The sequence below is a fragment of the Schistocerca serialis genome, chromosome 4 (assembly GCF_023864345.2).
Source record: "Schistocerca serialis cubense isolate TAMUIC-IGC-003099 chromosome 4, iqSchSeri2.2, whole genome shotgun sequence".
NCBI classification, from domain to species: Eukaryota; Metazoa; Arthropoda; class Insecta; order Orthoptera; family Acrididae; genus Schistocerca; species Schistocerca serialis.
In genome coordinates this window covers 229,902,141-229,919,961 of record NC_064641.1, presented here as the reverse complement: position 1 = coordinate 229,919,961, position 17,821 = coordinate 229,902,141, and the positions used below count along the sequence as shown (strand labels likewise).

Here is a 17,821-nt window from a genome sequence, read left to right as displayed (position 1 = left end):
TGTCAGAGGTTTGGAAGCAGGTGGGCGTTAACTGAGGGCATATTCAGTGGCAGATACACTATGTATCTGGGGGATATTGGTGTAGAGAGAGGTGGCATGAATGATTACAAGCAAGGTGTGTGGTGGGAGTGGGAAGGCATGGATTTCAAACAACCTAGGAAATGGTTGGTGTCTAATATAGGATGAAGTCTTTGTACTATGGGTTGCATTTGTTAACGAACCAAGGCAGATATACATGTGGTGAGTGCTTTGAAGCCAGCAACTATAGGACAACCACAATGACTGGATGTGTGGATCTTAGGAAGAAGGTAAAAGGTGAGGATGTGTGGTTTGAGTGGCGTAAGAAGTACTACAGACTGGGGTGTTAAGTCCTCCAGAGGAGCCTGAGGTTTTAAGGACAGACTGCAGGGATGGCATTTTGATGGCACGTGAACCTGCAGTCCCTCCTTTAAACCACAAGCCCCTCACAAGGACAAACAACTCAAACCACAGAACTTCTTACCCCCCACCTTTTACCTTCTTCCTAAGATCCACAAACCCCGCCATTTTGGCCATCCTATAGTTTCTGGCTTCAAAGCACTCAACAAAGGTATATCTGCCTTAACTGATCAACATATGCAACCCTTAGTACAAAGACTTCCCTCCTATATCAAAGACACCAACCATTTCCTACATGGTCTGAAATTTGTGCATGTTCTACTCCCACCACACACCTTGCTTGTCATCATTGATGCCATCTCCCTCTACACCAACATCCCTCACATACACGATATACCTTCTGCTGAACATGTCCTCAGTCAGCTCCCACCAGATACCAAACCTCTGACATCCTTCCTGCTCACCTTAATCGACTTTCCAAAAACTACCCACCTTTGAGGGGCAGACATACAAACAGATCAGGTGTACAGCCATGGGAACCAGGACAGCTCCTTCCTATGCCAACATTTTCGTGGATTGCTTGGAGGGCACTTTCCTGGGACCCATAAGCCTTCAGCACCTGCATTGGTTTAGATACATTGATGACATCTTTGCCATAAGGATTGACGGTGAGGCTGAACTGTTAAAAATTCCTGGAATCTATAAATACCGACTCCCAATTAAATTTCACATGGTCCTGTTCTGAATTCCATGCCACTTTCCTTGATATTGATCTCATCCTCATCGAAGGCCAGCTACACACTTCTGTCCACATTAAACCTACCAACAAACAACAGTACTTACATTTTGATAGTTGCCATCCTTTCCATGTCAAACGTTCTCTCCCATATAGCCTTGGCATTTGAGGCAAATGTATTTTTTCAGTTGTAGGCTCTTTGCAGCAATACACCACTATGCTTATCTTGGCCTCCACTGGGGGTAATTACCCCACGAGCCTAGTTCAATAGCAGATTTCCCGGGCCATCACATCCAATCCTGGTACTTCTGATCCCTCCAAAAAGCAACTTCGGAGCACACCACTTGTCACCCAATATTATCCTGGTCTTGAATGTATTAATCAGCTGTCTTAACAAGGACATGATATCCCAAAATCATGTCCTGAAATGAGATCCATTATGTCCGAGATTTTGCCCATCATACCTAGAAGAGCGTTTTGTCGTCCTCTCGATCTCCGCAACGGTTCCTACCTCTGTGACCCTCCCCACAGCAAGACTTGCCCTATGCAACCTCCTACCACAACTACACCAGTCCTGTACGTGGCAAAACATATACTACCAAAGGGAGATCCACCTGTGAAATGACACATCACATACCAGCTGTTGTGTAAACACTGTTTGGCATTTTACATTGGCATGACAGCTACCAAGTTATCAGTTAGTGTGAATGGGCTTAAGCAGGAAGTGTACACTGGCAATACACAATATTCTGATGCAGAGCTGCACCACAGTCATGGTCCCGGTGCCTGTTTCGCCACATGCACCATCTAGATTCTTCCATGATACTCTATTTTCTCAGAACTCCTTGGTTCTCGCCACCCACCTGGCCTTAATTTATGTTAATTTCTTTTGTCTCAGGATTTCTTCACAGTAACTACTTCTTTCTTCACTCCATTTGTTTTCTACATCTTTAACTTTCAGACCTGTTGTTTTTTGCCGTCCCCCCCCCCCCCCCAAAAAATCTGTATTACATACAATGCACTTAGCTTTTCACTCATATTAACTTGTTCACAATGTTTTAGCAGCAATCTCTCCATCTGCCTCTGTAGCACGGCAGTAGCGTTACCGCCTACCATGCAAGGGAGCCCGGTTTGATTCCCGGCAGGGGACTGGGTTTTGTGTGTCCATCATCATCATTTTCATACCCACTGACACGCAAGTCGCCGAAGTGGCGCCAACTAAAAAGACTTGCTACGCAGCAGCCGAACCCCAGAGGGGATATTCCAGCCAATAAACGACATACGATCATTTCAATTTTTCAGGAGCAATCTCTATCTTTCATATTAACCTGTCTTACACCTTTAATCTCTCAGGTTCTCAAATCTTTCACTCCCCAACAATCAGTCTTTCCTTGTCGTCCTGTCTGTTAAGTCTCCCCTGACCCGGATTCCAAACTCTACCCCTTTTTCCAAACCTCTCCCATTGTTTTTCTTCAACCCTCTTGCTTCTGCTTCAATCCTTCTGCCAGAAAAAGGAGCCACTGTCTCCAAAAGCCTGCATGCCCAAAAACCTTTTTTTTAGTGTATGTATTCTCCTGCTGCCACTTGGTGAGTAGGTTTATTATGTATCCAATTACATTATAAGATCCATGAAAAGAATTTCAAACTCACATGGAGATATACAATGTTCATTCTTCCTGTTCACCATCCAAAAAATGTAATAGAGGGAATGATACTTGCAGAGTATGCTACCTATTACAACATACCAGTCATGGTGAAAGGTGCCAAGTCTACTCTAGACATCCTACAGTGAGTACATCCTTTTATAACTGACAAAACCAGGGCATGGATAAATTATTAGGGCAAACGAAATCCTGTGCGATGGCCAGCCCAAAATTTATGGGGCAAACAGTTATCTTGGCTTCTATTACTGGAATAATATTGTGAAATTTGATAACACAGAATTCATAGAATCACCAGAGGACATTGTTTTTAACTGAGGTTCTGAATTTAACTACTTATGTCTCGCATCCAACATGTACAATATTCACACTGTCGATTATATAACGAACTTCCCCCTTCATTGTTTTGAAGACACACACTAACTTTTCTCTTTCTATTGATCTACCCTTGATTCAACTTTGCTACTTTTCTTTACATCTATCAAGCTTTCATAACACCTGACATTTATCTTACATAAATCAATATATATATCTGATACTGAGAAGTCTTTGGCAGAATACAAATAATAAATGCAGTTAAGGTAACCACTAACAACATAACTGAAGTGTTGAGGGATTGACAGCAAATAAAAAAAATGGTTCAAATGGCTCTGAGCACTATGGGACTGAACATATGAGGTCATCAGCCTCCTAGAACTACTTAAACCTAACTAACCTAAGGCATCACACACATCCATGCCCAAGGCAGGATTCGAACCTGCGACCGTAGGGGTCGCATGGATCCAGACTGAAGTGCCTAGAACCACTCTGCCACAACAGCCGGCAGCAGATTTTTTTTTTTTTTTTTAAAAAAAAAAGACTGTAAACATTGCTGAGCTTTCAGACAATGTCTTCAATTAAATTACCTAACACAAAACCACGCACTACATACGTTGTCCCTACCACAGAACGCAACCTTCTCCAACAGCTTGACTCCAAAACCACCACCTCACTCCTTGTACAACTGATCAACTACATAAGTATCCATAATTACATCTCCTTTGAGGGGAAGATACACCAACAAATCTGTGTCATAATTATGAGCACACATATTGCACCCTCATATGCCAATCAATTTAGGGGCCATCTAGATGAAACCTTTCAAGTCGTCCAAGATGCTAACCTCTTGTCTAGTTCAGGTCTATTGATGATATTGCCATGACTTAGACCCAGATTCAAGATACTCTGTACTTATTTCTCCACAGCCTCAATACCATCTCTCCTATCCACTTAATCTTGTCCTCTTCAGCCCAGTAGATATCAGTATCTACCTCTCCTGTGGTCCCACAAAAGCTTCAGTCCATATTAACTGTGCTAACAATGAACAGCATCCCAATTTTGATAGATGCCACCCTTCCACAATGAAAGTCTTATATGAAGTCTGGCCATAAGTGGATGGAACATCTACAGTGACAAGCAATCCGTCCCCAGTATACTGATCTTACTAATGTCTTCAAACAGGCAATACCCTACAAAACAAGTTTGCAAACAGTTTTCTTGGGCCATATCCACATGTCACCATTCCTCCAACCACTTTCATGAGACAGCTGCTAAAAGAGAACTTCTTCCAGTCGCTCTCATCACATATTATCAGAATGCACTGTATCAACTTCTTCATATTCTTCACCAGGGCTTCGACAAACCTGCCACTATGTCTGTAACTGAGGAAAATCCTTCCTGTGTCTCACACAGTAATATTCCACAACCTACCCATCTATGAAATATACTGATGCATCTCATGCCACTCCCGCTCTCAACACCTAGTTATGGGTCACACCTCAATAGCTAATTTAAGACCAAGTGTAATTAGCCCTTTCTTAATTTAAGATGTTTACTTTTGAGATGTTAAATCATATGGAAATGTGATGATTTACTTAGAGCTCATGACCACTAAACTTGAGAAAAACCTTGTTTCACTTGTGTCAAAATATGTAGGGATTAAGTCATATGAACACTTTTAGTGCAGCCATACTTCTCCATGCATTGTAATTGTAAAGGTTTCTCTTCACAATCCATTATCTATGATAACAATGGATAAGTAACTGACATACACTACGTTATTTTTATACACAAGAAAACCAGAGGCAAAGACCTGCAAACATAATAAGATACAGTTTGTGAATCTTTTGCAATTACTGTTATATGTTGTTATCAATGGGGCCGACATGCCACCGCAAGTTACAATTGAATAAGGAAAACAAAATATTAAATATTTTTTATTTTATTAATACAATAACAACTAATCTGTACTTTTAGCACATTATATTCTACATGACTACCTCTAATTTAATGAAATAAAATAATAGATAATCAAACAAGAAACTTAATGACTTAAAATAAACTAATGGACAAAGCCTTTTGAGGCTTGCATATTTGAGTACAAATGATGGAAATACAGAAGTGTCCGATTCCACCCGTCTGCTTTGGCCCATGACGTCACAAATATGGTGGAAATGACCATACACCACGACTCCAATAAGGCGCCTATGACGCCATTACGTAAACATAACAACAAACATGAAAATACACCGAAAACCAACACACACACAGACACACACACACACACACACACACAGACACACACACACGCGTTCCTCAAAAACCTAATGACACTAACGGGACAAGCGTGGGAAATTGGAGGTTTTTGGGTGGGGACAAAGTAAATATAAACAAATTTACACACACACCATCATTTAAAAAAAAAAAAAAAAAAAAAAAAAAAAAAAAAACACACAACCAAGAACACAAAACTCCCCTAACTCCACTAAACAGAATGTCCTCTGGAATCAGACAGTTCCCTTGACCTATATAGCTCAACAGCAGCTCCCGATCCCACAAATTGGAATTGAACTCTTCCCTTAACCTATATAGCTCAACAGCAAGTCCCGAAACCGGACCACCCACAGCAACCACCAATTGGAATCAATCCAATCACACCCACCCTCCAACCCAACCTTCCCCCAAAATAAAATACTCAAACAAAAACCAAATGCAAAATTTAAAAAAATCTCAGTCACACACCACAACTCAACAAAACTGCAACAAAATAGATCCTCCACAACTAAATCACAAACCAACACACTCCCCCCCCCCCCCCCCACAAACAGTACCAACGACTTTATGAGGATTGGACAAGTAGCCTGTGCGCATAGGACAGGTGGTCGGCCATGGCCTCGATTAAGGAACCATCCTGGCATTTGCCTAGGAATCTAGAAAAACAAGGGAAAGCCCAAATCAGGATGGACGGGAAGAGCAGAGTAAAAGCACACATTTAGCTGCAACATCATGTCACAAAGCTGCCACAGTACTGTACTAAAATGTCACTTTTATTTTAATAGCAAATGTGTAACTAACACAACACCAAAAGAGCTAGATTATGTTTGCTGAAGTGAGGTACTTTTAAGGATCAAGTTTTGTACAGAAAATTTATATAAACCACAACATAAGAAATGAAAACAGACAGCAATGACACTAATATTTTAGCTTGAGGAACTATTTCTAATTATCGTTTAACATTTTTGGAAACATAGGAACAAAATGTGCTACAACAACAATGTTCACCCCAACACAACAGGCAGCATGAAACCAGAAATAAGCTCTAAAGTTTCAGATTAAAATGTACATACAAATAAGGGAAACTTTTTGTAAAGCACATCACATCACATGACCTACGTCTGTTAATGATACAGTGTTCTGAACAGTGTTTCTGAAGAAGAGAAATTTGTTCACATTGAATACAGACTTAAGGGTCAGGAAGCCTTTTCTGAAAAGTATGGGGGTGAAACATGGGCGATAACAAGTTTAAACAAGAAGAGAACAGAAGCTTTCAAAATAAGTCACTACAGAAGATTGCTTAAAATTACATGGGTAAATCACCCAAAAAATGAGGATGTAGTGAAAAAATTGGGAAGAAATGAAATTTGTGGCACAATTTGGCTAGCAGAAGAGCTAGGTTAATAAGACATATTCTGAGACAGCAAGAGATCATTAATTTAGTGTTGGTGGGTAGTGTGGGGGATAAAAATTGTACAGGGAGACCAAGAGATGAATACAATAAGCAGATTCAGAAGGATGCAAGCAGCAGTAGTTATCTGGAGATGAAGAAGCATGCCCAGGATAGAGTAGCATGGACAGCTGCATCAAACCAACCTTCAAACTGAAGACGACGATGACAATGACAACAACAATTACCACCACAACACAACAACAACAACATGTTGGTTGGTTGGTTGGTTTGGGGAAGGAGACCAGACAGCGTGGTCATCGGTCTCATCGGATTAGGGAAGGATTGGGAAGGAAGTCGGCCGTGCCCTTTCAGAGGAACCATCCCGGCATTTGCCTGGAGTGATTTAGGGAAATCACGGAAAACCTAAATCAGGATGGCCGGACGCGGGATTGAACCGTCGTCCTCCCGCAACAACATGTTAAATGACATGAATGCAATATCAGTCACCATCAGCCACATGTTTCAGTCACCTGCTTATTTCAGACACAAAAAGTTCCTAGTGTGGCGAGTGGCAAGTTTGACTGACACCTCAGAGCATTGCCACTTGTAATTTCCTATTACAAGATCACCTGATAAATGAGGAAGGCCCAACTTCAATCGACAATGTATGAAATGTAGGAGACATTATGTTTCAGTACAGAAAAATTCTATAGCAACAAATGCTATGAGAAATATGTTTTTATCAAAAACAAACCTTTGGTAAACTGTTGACACAAAAATGCAACCTCAAATCATCAGGGTACAACCAATGCCTAATTACTAAAACCATCCATCATTATATAGGTGAAAATCTCAAAGAAATACTGAAGCAACAGACAAGTTATCAAAGGATTTCTTAGATTTAAATACTATACAATTTCTTTTTTTAAATATTAGTTTGTGACACCTGAAATTCAACTTTTAACATCTGAATATGTCACCATGGAAGTACATCTCAAAAAGTAGGTATTTTTAGCAAATTAAATATCTTCAGCAACACGAAAAATGCTCTCACGTCACTATGCATCAGAGGTAAATTTCTGTAAACTAAAATTCGGAATAACAAACATCTGCTGAATAAAAACTACAAAGGTTTCTAAATGTGCCACCCCCCCAACCTCTTCATCAGTTGAATTATATAATATATTTATTAATCACCTTTTAGCGATAGACAGCTGTGGCAGCAGTCTACTCGTAAGGATTAGCTGTAGTCCAAACAAAAATCTGAGCACTGCCAGCAGCAATCCAAACGGCGAATAGACGGACAGAAGTAACGCTGACAAACCTGAGGGATATCTAGAAGAAATGAAACAGGTGTTAAGCCAGCGCCAATGCCAGTTAACATTTCTCCAATATTATCCTGGCCACACATATATCCACCTGCTCTCACGAAACAGTTCTTTCACTTCCATTGCATATGTCAAAGTGATAAATTATCCAAAGCAGAAGTTCTCAAAAATGCACCATGAAGTTTAACTATCCGTTTTCGTTATTTGATAAGTAAACAAATTCTGCAATTTTCCAAAAAACAATTCCACTGTACACCGCGTTTTTAAGAGGAAGTTTTAATGACTTAAATTTTGAAACAATACCCCTGTCAGACTGTCACACACACACTCGCACATTGTGAAAGTCACATACTCCACGAAACTAACATACGACTCTCGATACAGTGGTACTGCGTCAGCCTGATCAGCGCTGCACTTTGATACCTTTGTATGCTAACAAACTGCTATTAAATTTGTGCAATCATCTTGAACTGTATCTCTATACTAGGCTCATATTTACGAACTACATAAATTTTAACGTTATATAATGGTTATTATGGTGCGCATAACTTAAGACATTGTAATTAAGAATGCACGTAATCGGGTATCCCATTTGCGCTTATCAAATGAAATAAATAATAGAAGTTATAGTTGGATTTTTTAAGCATTCGTAGAAAAAAATGTGAATCAGGTTCTGACTCCGTAAAGATTTCTGGGAGCTTCTTTCGTATCTTCTGCTGCTGCGCTCGGACAGCTGCTATTGAGGAAAAATAATGTTCGATTGCTTTGCGAGATTCAACACAGTACCTGAAACGAAAAAAAAAAAAAAAAAAAAATTGAAAATGAAAAACAGACAGATACATATGACTATAGATATCGAAATATAGTAAACGTATCTCCAGTAATAGTTATTTACTCGAATATTTTACTTTCCTACGAAAATTGCATTTTGACAGGATACTTGGATTCTACACAACTTACAATATTTACATCACTATTTATTAGCTTTGTGTTGCATTTCAAGAATGTAACAGTATCTGCATAGCCTTACCATAAGTCTGAGATTAGCCTGAACAGTCCAGGGGTTTTGGAACTGTCCGCAAATGCAAAAACGTCGTTGGAGAATATTATTGAATTTTAGACCTATATGTTCGACACCGTGTTTTTAAACACTCTCTCAGCCGACCTTGGCGCAAGCGCTGGCGTCCATCGGCAGGCTATAAGTTTTCATTTGGCAACACTACATGAGCAGTGCGTTTATGCTGGTTTCATGTCTGAATTAATTAGCCTACGTAAACGTTTTGCACAGTTTTTTTTCTCTGTTCGTTTTTTCTCTCATCATTTAGCTATGTGGAAATAAAGTGTGTGTTTAATGTTAACCTGCAACCGGAAGACTTTTTTTTTTTTTTAATTGTAAGGACAGTAACAATGAATGTGCGTATTGCTCGCAGTACACTCGAGAATTTTCTGATGTGCATGAAGAAAAAACACCAGAAACTACTGAAGAAAGTTTTTTTTTTCAATTATGGAGAGCATTTGGTCTATAGAAAGAGGTAGAATTTCACTATCTACTGTTAAACATCTGCTAAATGTTATAGTTAATTCAGAACTTTCTTGTGAATTTAATGGTGTAATTAAAACAAACAAAATTTCTAAAAGAAAGTTATGTCTGGTGGAAAATACAACCGAATAAATAAAGTCCAGTGTTTCAGATAACTGTTAAGACTTTTAAGTAATTTCGAAAATATGTTCTGGGTTGGACCCCAAAAGACATCTTTTTTACCAATTCTATGACATTCACGAGCCATAAACGGATAGATAGCATCAAGTTTGCAATAACATTACAACAATAAAATGGTTACAGTATTGCAATTTAAACTATAATACTAAATTGGATACTATAAAACATGAAGTGAAAAACTAGATTACAACATACTTTACAATTATAAGACAATCGATATTAGAACACAGTGTAGTAAAACCACAGAGATGCTGCTGTTTTCATTGGCTCTGAGCTGCAGCTCAGGTAGACACTGATATGTCACTAGAGAAGTATCCTTCAATACTGTGCAAAGGTTGCTCTTTTAGTATACACAAAATTTTAATTCTGAATCGTTCGATTGGCAATAACTGAATATCCTTTGGTAGACCATTAAATAATTTAAGGGCCACCATTGGAAACCTGTTCTGTATCTTAGTTAATTCATGATTGGGAATCTGTTCTGTATCTTAGTCAACCAACATCTTGGCCTGTCCATACTGTATTTTTAATGAGTGCTGTGTTAATGAACTTAATTTCTCTTTTTCTAGGGCTCAGGATTTGTCTTTGTGTGAACAAGGAAACTGAAAATACGTTGGATGAAAACATTCAGGCAGTCGGATCTCTCTTGGGTTTTAGTGGAAAATTTTCATCGAATTTGGCTTTAAGAGTCTGAAACCATGGAACTGAATGTATCATTTGGTGTCAATTCTTCAGACATATGATGTCAATCTGTAGAAGACGAGGCAGTTTTAAAATTATTTAAATTTTTCTTTATAATAACCATACTTCTCAAGACATAATTTGAATGTCAGCTGGGACTTTGTTGTGTACTTACTGAGTTTGTCCATACTTTCATGATTACTGCATCGTAATCTGCAAGTATAAGCTCAAACACACTTACTTTGTAGTCCCAACTATTTAGTTTTTTGACATCTATCTAGACAGACAACTCGTTTTTTTGGTAGATAACGTGCTACAATAGTCCATAGCTGCTTACTAAGTTGATAAAATCTTTCACTTTGTCATTACCTTCCTGATATGGATGTTGAAGTCTCCACATGTGGAAATTTTTGCTCCTAGTCACACTAGATGACACGGGCAGCTTTCCAGTTTGCTGACAAAGTTTTCAGAATTACCATTTGGGGAATAATACACAGAAACAACAATTAAATTAGGATCTGGCAGCCCCAGGGCAGCCAATTCTAGATCCAACTCCTCACAGAAATTATCTGCGTCACTCTTGTTGGCACCGAGCTTACTATTTACAAACACAGACACACCACCATGGATAGAAATAACTCTGCACCATTGATTCACCAATTACAGATGTTCAATGCGCCCATGGTATTCTATTTCTGGCTGAGTTAACCAGTGTTCACATATTATAATAATATTTTTCCTCTGTATCTGGTTTACAATAAAAGATTCCTACATATGTTTTACGAGAGACAAACATTTATCATGAAGACAGGATTTTAAAAGAGAGAAAATAAAATGATTAGCATAGCTGGTTTCCATGTTCAATCATCAACAGGGTGATACTAGACCGTTTATCAGGAATAAAGGTTTGAAACACCAATGCTGGTATGCATAAAAATGCATTCAATAAACCGTAATCGGACTTTGTAAATCATTAAACGAAGATGAAGGCAGGTTCTCTGATTGATTATGCAAATTTGCTTATATGCAGCTGTAATGGTGGCCCATCAATCGTGACACTATATCAAGAATTCCAAGTTGCCGTCTTACAAATTCTGAAACAAATAAAAATGCATTAGGACAAGGGAAACAAAAATCTTAGTAAACATTAGTATTCTGTTTTCACATATACAGTCATAAATGTACAAGTAGTTGAAATTATTGCACTTCATTATTACACTGTGTATCTATGAAGAGACAGAGATGAGAGAGAGACTGAGTAAGTGAGAAAAAGACAAAATCCCCCTCTAAAGAAATTAATGTCATTTGTTTCAAAAATTACAAGAGGGCCTTATTTCATCTATGGAATTATCGATAGTGTGGTTAATTTTTGTAAAAGAGGTATTACACAGCCCCCTTGAATGGTGTTGCCATAGTTTATTACCTAACTTTGCAACACCAGTCGACATATAGTGAGATGGTCGCAGTTAACTGTCTGTAATAAAGCTACTCATTTCCAACCAACACATATTCATACTAACAATTCACTAATCTACTTCACAAACATTGTATAGAATTTCGTTTTACATGTTTGTAAACTTAAAGCTGAAAAATGGTAGTCTGACTTTCACTTATAAGAACCAGATGATTCTAGGAATATACTACAATCCCTATGTATCACTAACTTAGGGATCCTGATAATAAGATTAGAATAATTACCTTATACACAGAGGCATTCAGATAATGATTCTTCCAATGCACCATACGTGAATGAATTGGGAAGAAACCCTAATAACTGAAGCAGTGAGATGTATCCTCTGCCATGCAACTCAAGGTGGTTTGCAGAGTATAGATATAGATGTAGGGATTGTCTTTTGCTCACTTTAGAGCTGCATTGTATTTTTCGTTTTCTGTAAATCATTCCCAATAAATAGTCACTTCTAAAAAAAACTAAGCTCCTCCTGAACAGGCCATGAAGGCTCAAAGGTACAGACCAGCCGCCGTGTCATCCTAAGCCCACAGGCGTCACTGGATGCGGATATGGAGGGGAATGTGGTCAGCACCCCGCTCTCTCGGCCGTATATCAGCTACCGAGACCGGAGCCGCTTCTTTTAAATCAAGTAGCTCCTCAGTTTACCTCACAAGGGCTGAGTGCATTCTGCTTGCCAACAGCGCTCGGCAGACCAGATGGTCACCCATCCAAGTGCTAGCCCAGCCCGACAGCGCTTAACTTCGGAGATCTGATGGGAACCGGTGTTACCATTGCGGCAAGGCCATTGGAAAATAGTCGTTTCACTAGTAACAAAATAAGGGTTTATACAGGGTGAAGCAAAATTTGTGAACTCGGGCTTTGCTGCGAGACTCCTCCCAAGTTGGTGACAAAAAAAATGTGCGACGAGTACATTCGGCAGAAAAAGGACGTTAAAGAGTAGCAATCTGGCATCACTATAACCACATCCATGGTAACTAACTCTGTCAGCACATATCAGTTGTGCTATACAGTTGGTGCAATGGATAGAGGTTTTGGGTTAGCATACGGGAGGTCGATGGTTCGATCCTGGGATGAGGCATATGCTTTTCATTTGCTAAATATAGTCTAGGTGGTATGGTATCTGGCATCTTAATTGTCAACAGTGATTGCAACGGGTCCTCTAGAAAACATCTGTACTTACATACTACAATTGTAGAAATGGAAGACTGGTCAGCTTTGAAAGAAGCCATTTCAATGTCATGGACTTGAATTTATTTGCACCATTTCATCTACAAGATGTGAAACCTGTTTTCTTTGTATCCTCCTCCAGTGATCCCATAGATTAGTACCAACTATTATTCCTGTTTCGTTCAGGCCCATTACATTTCGTTAGGACTTTACATTACTAGTAGGACTAGCAACATTCTTTTCAAATAATGTCCAAACTCGGTTACTGTTTGTATGTGTTGTCTCCATGGTCCCACTAATTATGCCTTCCAACACTGAGCCTGGTAACTGCATGCTGTTTAGTACGTATCTCAATGCATTATAATAATAATTATTATTACTGTATCGATCAGACTGTGAAAACGTCGCATCTAGTACCTTTAGGGAAACAGTGTAATTCGAAACCGAACATTTCCAATTAGCGGTGTCGGGATGAATCATGCAGAACAGTATCTGTCAGAGGGGTAATGCATGTTAGGTGGAACAGTGCGCAGGACTGATGGCGTGTTTGTACTGTATGCGCTGTCCACCAGATAGGGACCAGTTGCGAGCAGAGTAACACACTCGTGACAGACTCCAATGAACATGTGTACACATATCTATTTTTCTCATTGTAAACCTCTCAACCAGTGTGGCAGACATATGGCATGTACAAACGATGAATATGTGGATATGCTCCTTGTCCTTGGTGCATCTGATAACTGGTCAGGTATTGCCATTTATGAATATGCTGCTAGATATCCTCGTCGACGCAATCCAGATAAAAATGTGTTTTGTCATCTGGAGTTGCACCTCTGGTACCAGCAAAGGTCGTCCACGGACTCGCCATACTTCAGCTACTGAGGAAGCTATTCTGGAGGTCATACATTAAGAACCTCAGCGAAGTACACTTAGCGCAGCAGGGCAACTGTGTGTCTCGCGACGCACTGTCGTTAACGTGCTGCATGAGCATGGACTGCACCCCTATCATTATGCTTTCACACAACACCTGCATCCTGCAGATCGCCATCAGTGGATGCAATTCTGTGAATGGTTCCAGCAACAACAGGAAGCCAATGATGACTTCGTGAACACCGTCGGTCGGATGAAGCAGTATTCACTCGTGAGAATGTCTTCAATGTGCACAATGCTCACCACTGGTGTGAGGTTAACCCGCACATCACCCGCGACCATGGATATCAAGTTCACTTTGGTATCAACGTCAGGACTGGAACATTGGGTGACTGGTGTTTGGGCCGCTGCATGTTGCCTGACCAGTTGACTACGCGAAGGTATCATGCATTCCTCTCAAACTATCTTCTTGATGTGCTGGAAGATGTTCCACTACATTTTCGGCGGAGGATATGGTTTCAACGTGATGGTGCACCTCCACACTCTGGAATTAATGTGCGACAGTATTTGGATAGAACATTTCCACGGAAATGGCTCAGACGTGGAGGTCCAGTTGTGTGGCCTCTGCTTTCACCTGACCTATATCCCCTGGATTTCTTGCTGTAGGGACACCTGAAGGAGCACGTGTACTCTACTCCACTGAAGAAAGTGGAAGAATTGGTAGTGCATGTTCATGCTGCTCTTGTTGCTGTAGATGCAGCTTTGCTGCAAGGGGTCCAGAGCTGTATGATCGAGTGGGTTGTGCAATGTTTGGACATGCAGGGAGCTCGTTATGAGCATCTGTTGTTCTGAGGACAACGTATTCTGTTTTGAAGGTCATGTGGTCATTAATATGGACATTATTTTTGTCACTGATTGCTAATGTGCGACTTCTGAGCGCTCATATTACATGTAATATAAATGACAAGTAGATGTTGTGTCATTGTACTATGCTATCATCTTTAGCATCTGAAAAACTGATATTCTTTTTTGTAGTTATTTTGTCCTAAAACAGGTCATTTGTTTCAACTGTCTCTTTCCTATTTGCTAACCATGTATTTGTTATGCTCAGCGTTACAAAATGTTGGAAATTTAGGATACATGTGATTTAAAAAACGGTGTATATTACAGTATGAAATGTCAGAATTAAATTAGCAAATAAAAAAAAGTGCGCCCCAATCCAAGATCGAACCATCGACCTCCTGCATGCTAACCCAAAACTGTATCCACTGCACCAACTGTACAGCACAACTGATTTGTGCAGACAGAGGTAGTTACCATACATGTAGTTACAGTGTCACCAGATTGCCACTCTTTAACGTCCTTTTTCTGCTGCATGTATTCACTGGACGAAATTTTGTGAGACACTTCTTTATCGCTGACATATGAGAAGTCGCGCTGCAAAGCCTGAGTGCGCAAATTTCGCTTCACCCTGTATAAAGAATAAGGGTTGCAGTTTTAGATTTTTTCGCTCACTCCATACCACAGTATATATGTGCTTCACGTACAACCATTGTCAGCATAGAGAACACGTGTGACGAGCGATGAGGCAGGATGGTGAGTAATACCAGCCCAGAAAATAGGTCCCAAGCAAGAAGTTGTCTATCCAGACTGACACATGACGTTGTAGTAGGATTACCACGATGTCATTCAGGCAGGCCTCAGGTGCTCAACAGGTTCAGGAATCACAGAACAGTTACACAATAGACTCAGTGATATCTCAGCAGAATCCATGATGGTTGTGCTGAAAAAAAATTAGACATAAAAATACAGAATTGTCGCTCTCGACATCAAGTTTAGAGACACAACGTTAAAATGGTTTTTGTAATTATTTTCTAGATCCTAGCGACATAGCCTTTATTTTCGTTACAGTATAACCCAAGTTCTGCAGTTGCTGTAAAAGATAACGTAGTCTTTATCATCTTAATTCACGATAAATGTTCATAGCAACGTACTATGTATAGGATGACAGTTACTGAACTATATGAAATAAAATTGTCATAACTTTTGAACGGTTTGCGTTGGGACATTCAAACTGCACGGTTGGCTGTAGGGCATGATGGGAATTAGTATTATATGCTTCAGCAACGAAGCCTACTTTCATTTGGATAGGTCTCTCAATAAGCAAAATTGTCGCATATGGTGACTAAGAATCCACATTTCGCGATCGAGAAGTCTCTTCACCCTCAATGGGTGACTATGTGGTGTACAATGTCCAGTCACAGAATAATTTGTGCGATATTTCTTGAAGGCATGGTGACTATCAAAAGCTACATGAAGATTTTGGAAGATGGTTTCATCACCATTATCCAAAGTGACTCTGACTTCGAAAAGACGTGGTTCATACAAGACAGAGCTCGACCCCATCGAAGCAGGAGAGTGTCTGATGTCCTGGAGCAGCACTTTGGGGACCGCATTATGGCTTTGGGGTACCCAAAGGCCACTGGCATGGGTCTTGATTGGCTGCCACATTCGCCAGACCTAAACACCTGCGATTTCTTTTGTGGGGCTATATTAAAGACAAGGTGTACAGCTATAACCAAAGCCATTGTTGAGCTGAAAACAACCATTCAGAAGGTCACTGACAGCATTGATGTTCCGACACTTCAGCGGGTCATGCAAAATTTCGCTATTTGTCTGCGCCACACCATCGCTAATGACGGCAGGCATATCGAAGGTGTCTTAACGTAAGTTCGAATATCTGTAGTGACGTTTACAGTTGAATAGTGTGTTCAAGGCGTAGTTTGCAACTAATTTACGGTTTTTTCACATAGTTCAATAAATGTCACGCTGTGTTAGCTCCAATGTTATTTATTCTCTTTACTTCCATTGATGCCTCACGCTATTTGCAATTCTGCAACGACGCTGCATGCGCTGCGATCAACAATGAAGTCAGCAAAACGTTTGTTCTTTCCTTGAGTTTCTGCTTAATATATATGGCTACATGCACCAAACACTCAATCCTGTCTAGGTTCAAATCTTTACTTTCATGTTCATGTCAAGGTAGGCACACATACATGCACAATGGTTTCCCAAAGTTTTCATTCTACTTCCCTTATAGTACTTTCACTTTCCAGCTTGCCATAGTTTTTACTTGTCACAATAGCAGTTCAGGCGTTTGTCCCTCCTGATCTTCACTGGAAGCGAATTTACTCGATCTGTATGGTCTAGGTAGAAACATTAAGAGATTTCATTTGCATTTATGAGTCGATCCTTGTTATTTACAGAAGTATTTAAATTGTATCTCATTACACCAGGTAAAGGCGCATAAATAATATTTAGACCTATCTGGTTTTCTGAGAACAGATTTTGATACCGGCGCTACACTATTCCAAATTCAGACATAAAGCATCACATAGCAAACATCTGTAACAGTAGAGCAAGAAAAGCCAAAAACATGTTTAATTCACCTGTGGGCTAAGTCAAAGCAAAGAAAAGCTCAAACATGGTGTATCACTGGACAGTGTACATGCAACTGACTTCACCAAAATTTTCGTCCACTAGATACTACTAGTTTATTATACTACACAAAGGTGTCAGAATAATACCTTAAATGGGCTTTGGAGCTTCATGCAAGAAACAATGCAAAAACAAAACATATACATTTAAAATACTGCTTTAATGTAAAAAAGATTACATTATAAAATCTCTTCAGTGCTCGCTGTAAAAGCTCATGTCATATGTGTTCATAAGCATACAGCAGTTTAGTCATAAATTAGTATGTACAGTTAAATTCGTATTCATCTTCAACATTAAATTATAGTATTTGCTAAAGACAGTATACT

General features: G+C 39.6%; 1 protein-coding gene and 1 pseudogene across 1 annotated transcript in view; both read right to left on the bottom strand.

The window, feature by feature from the left end:
- The window catches only part of LOC126473958 (lipid droplet-regulating VLDL assembly factor AUP1-like), a 94,783-nt gene extending 86,308 nt beyond the window's left edge, over positions 1–8,475 (bottom strand). The window contains exons 1-2 of the mRNA XM_050101328.1: positions 8,180–8,475; positions 7,958–8,095 (exon numbers count right to left, since the gene is read on the bottom strand). Of these exons, the coding sequence (XP_049957285.1) occupies positions 7,958–8,095; positions 8,180–8,211 (170 nt within the window). The 5' untranslated portion in view covers positions 8,212–8,475. The remainder of the gene's footprint in view (positions 1–7,957; positions 8,096–8,179) is intronic.
- A 4,156-nt stretch (positions 8,476–12,631) lies between these two features.
- On the bottom strand, positions 12,632–12,749 carry LOC126476129 (5S ribosomal RNA; annotated as a pseudogene).
- Positions 12,750–17,821: the final 5,072 nt, after the last annotated feature.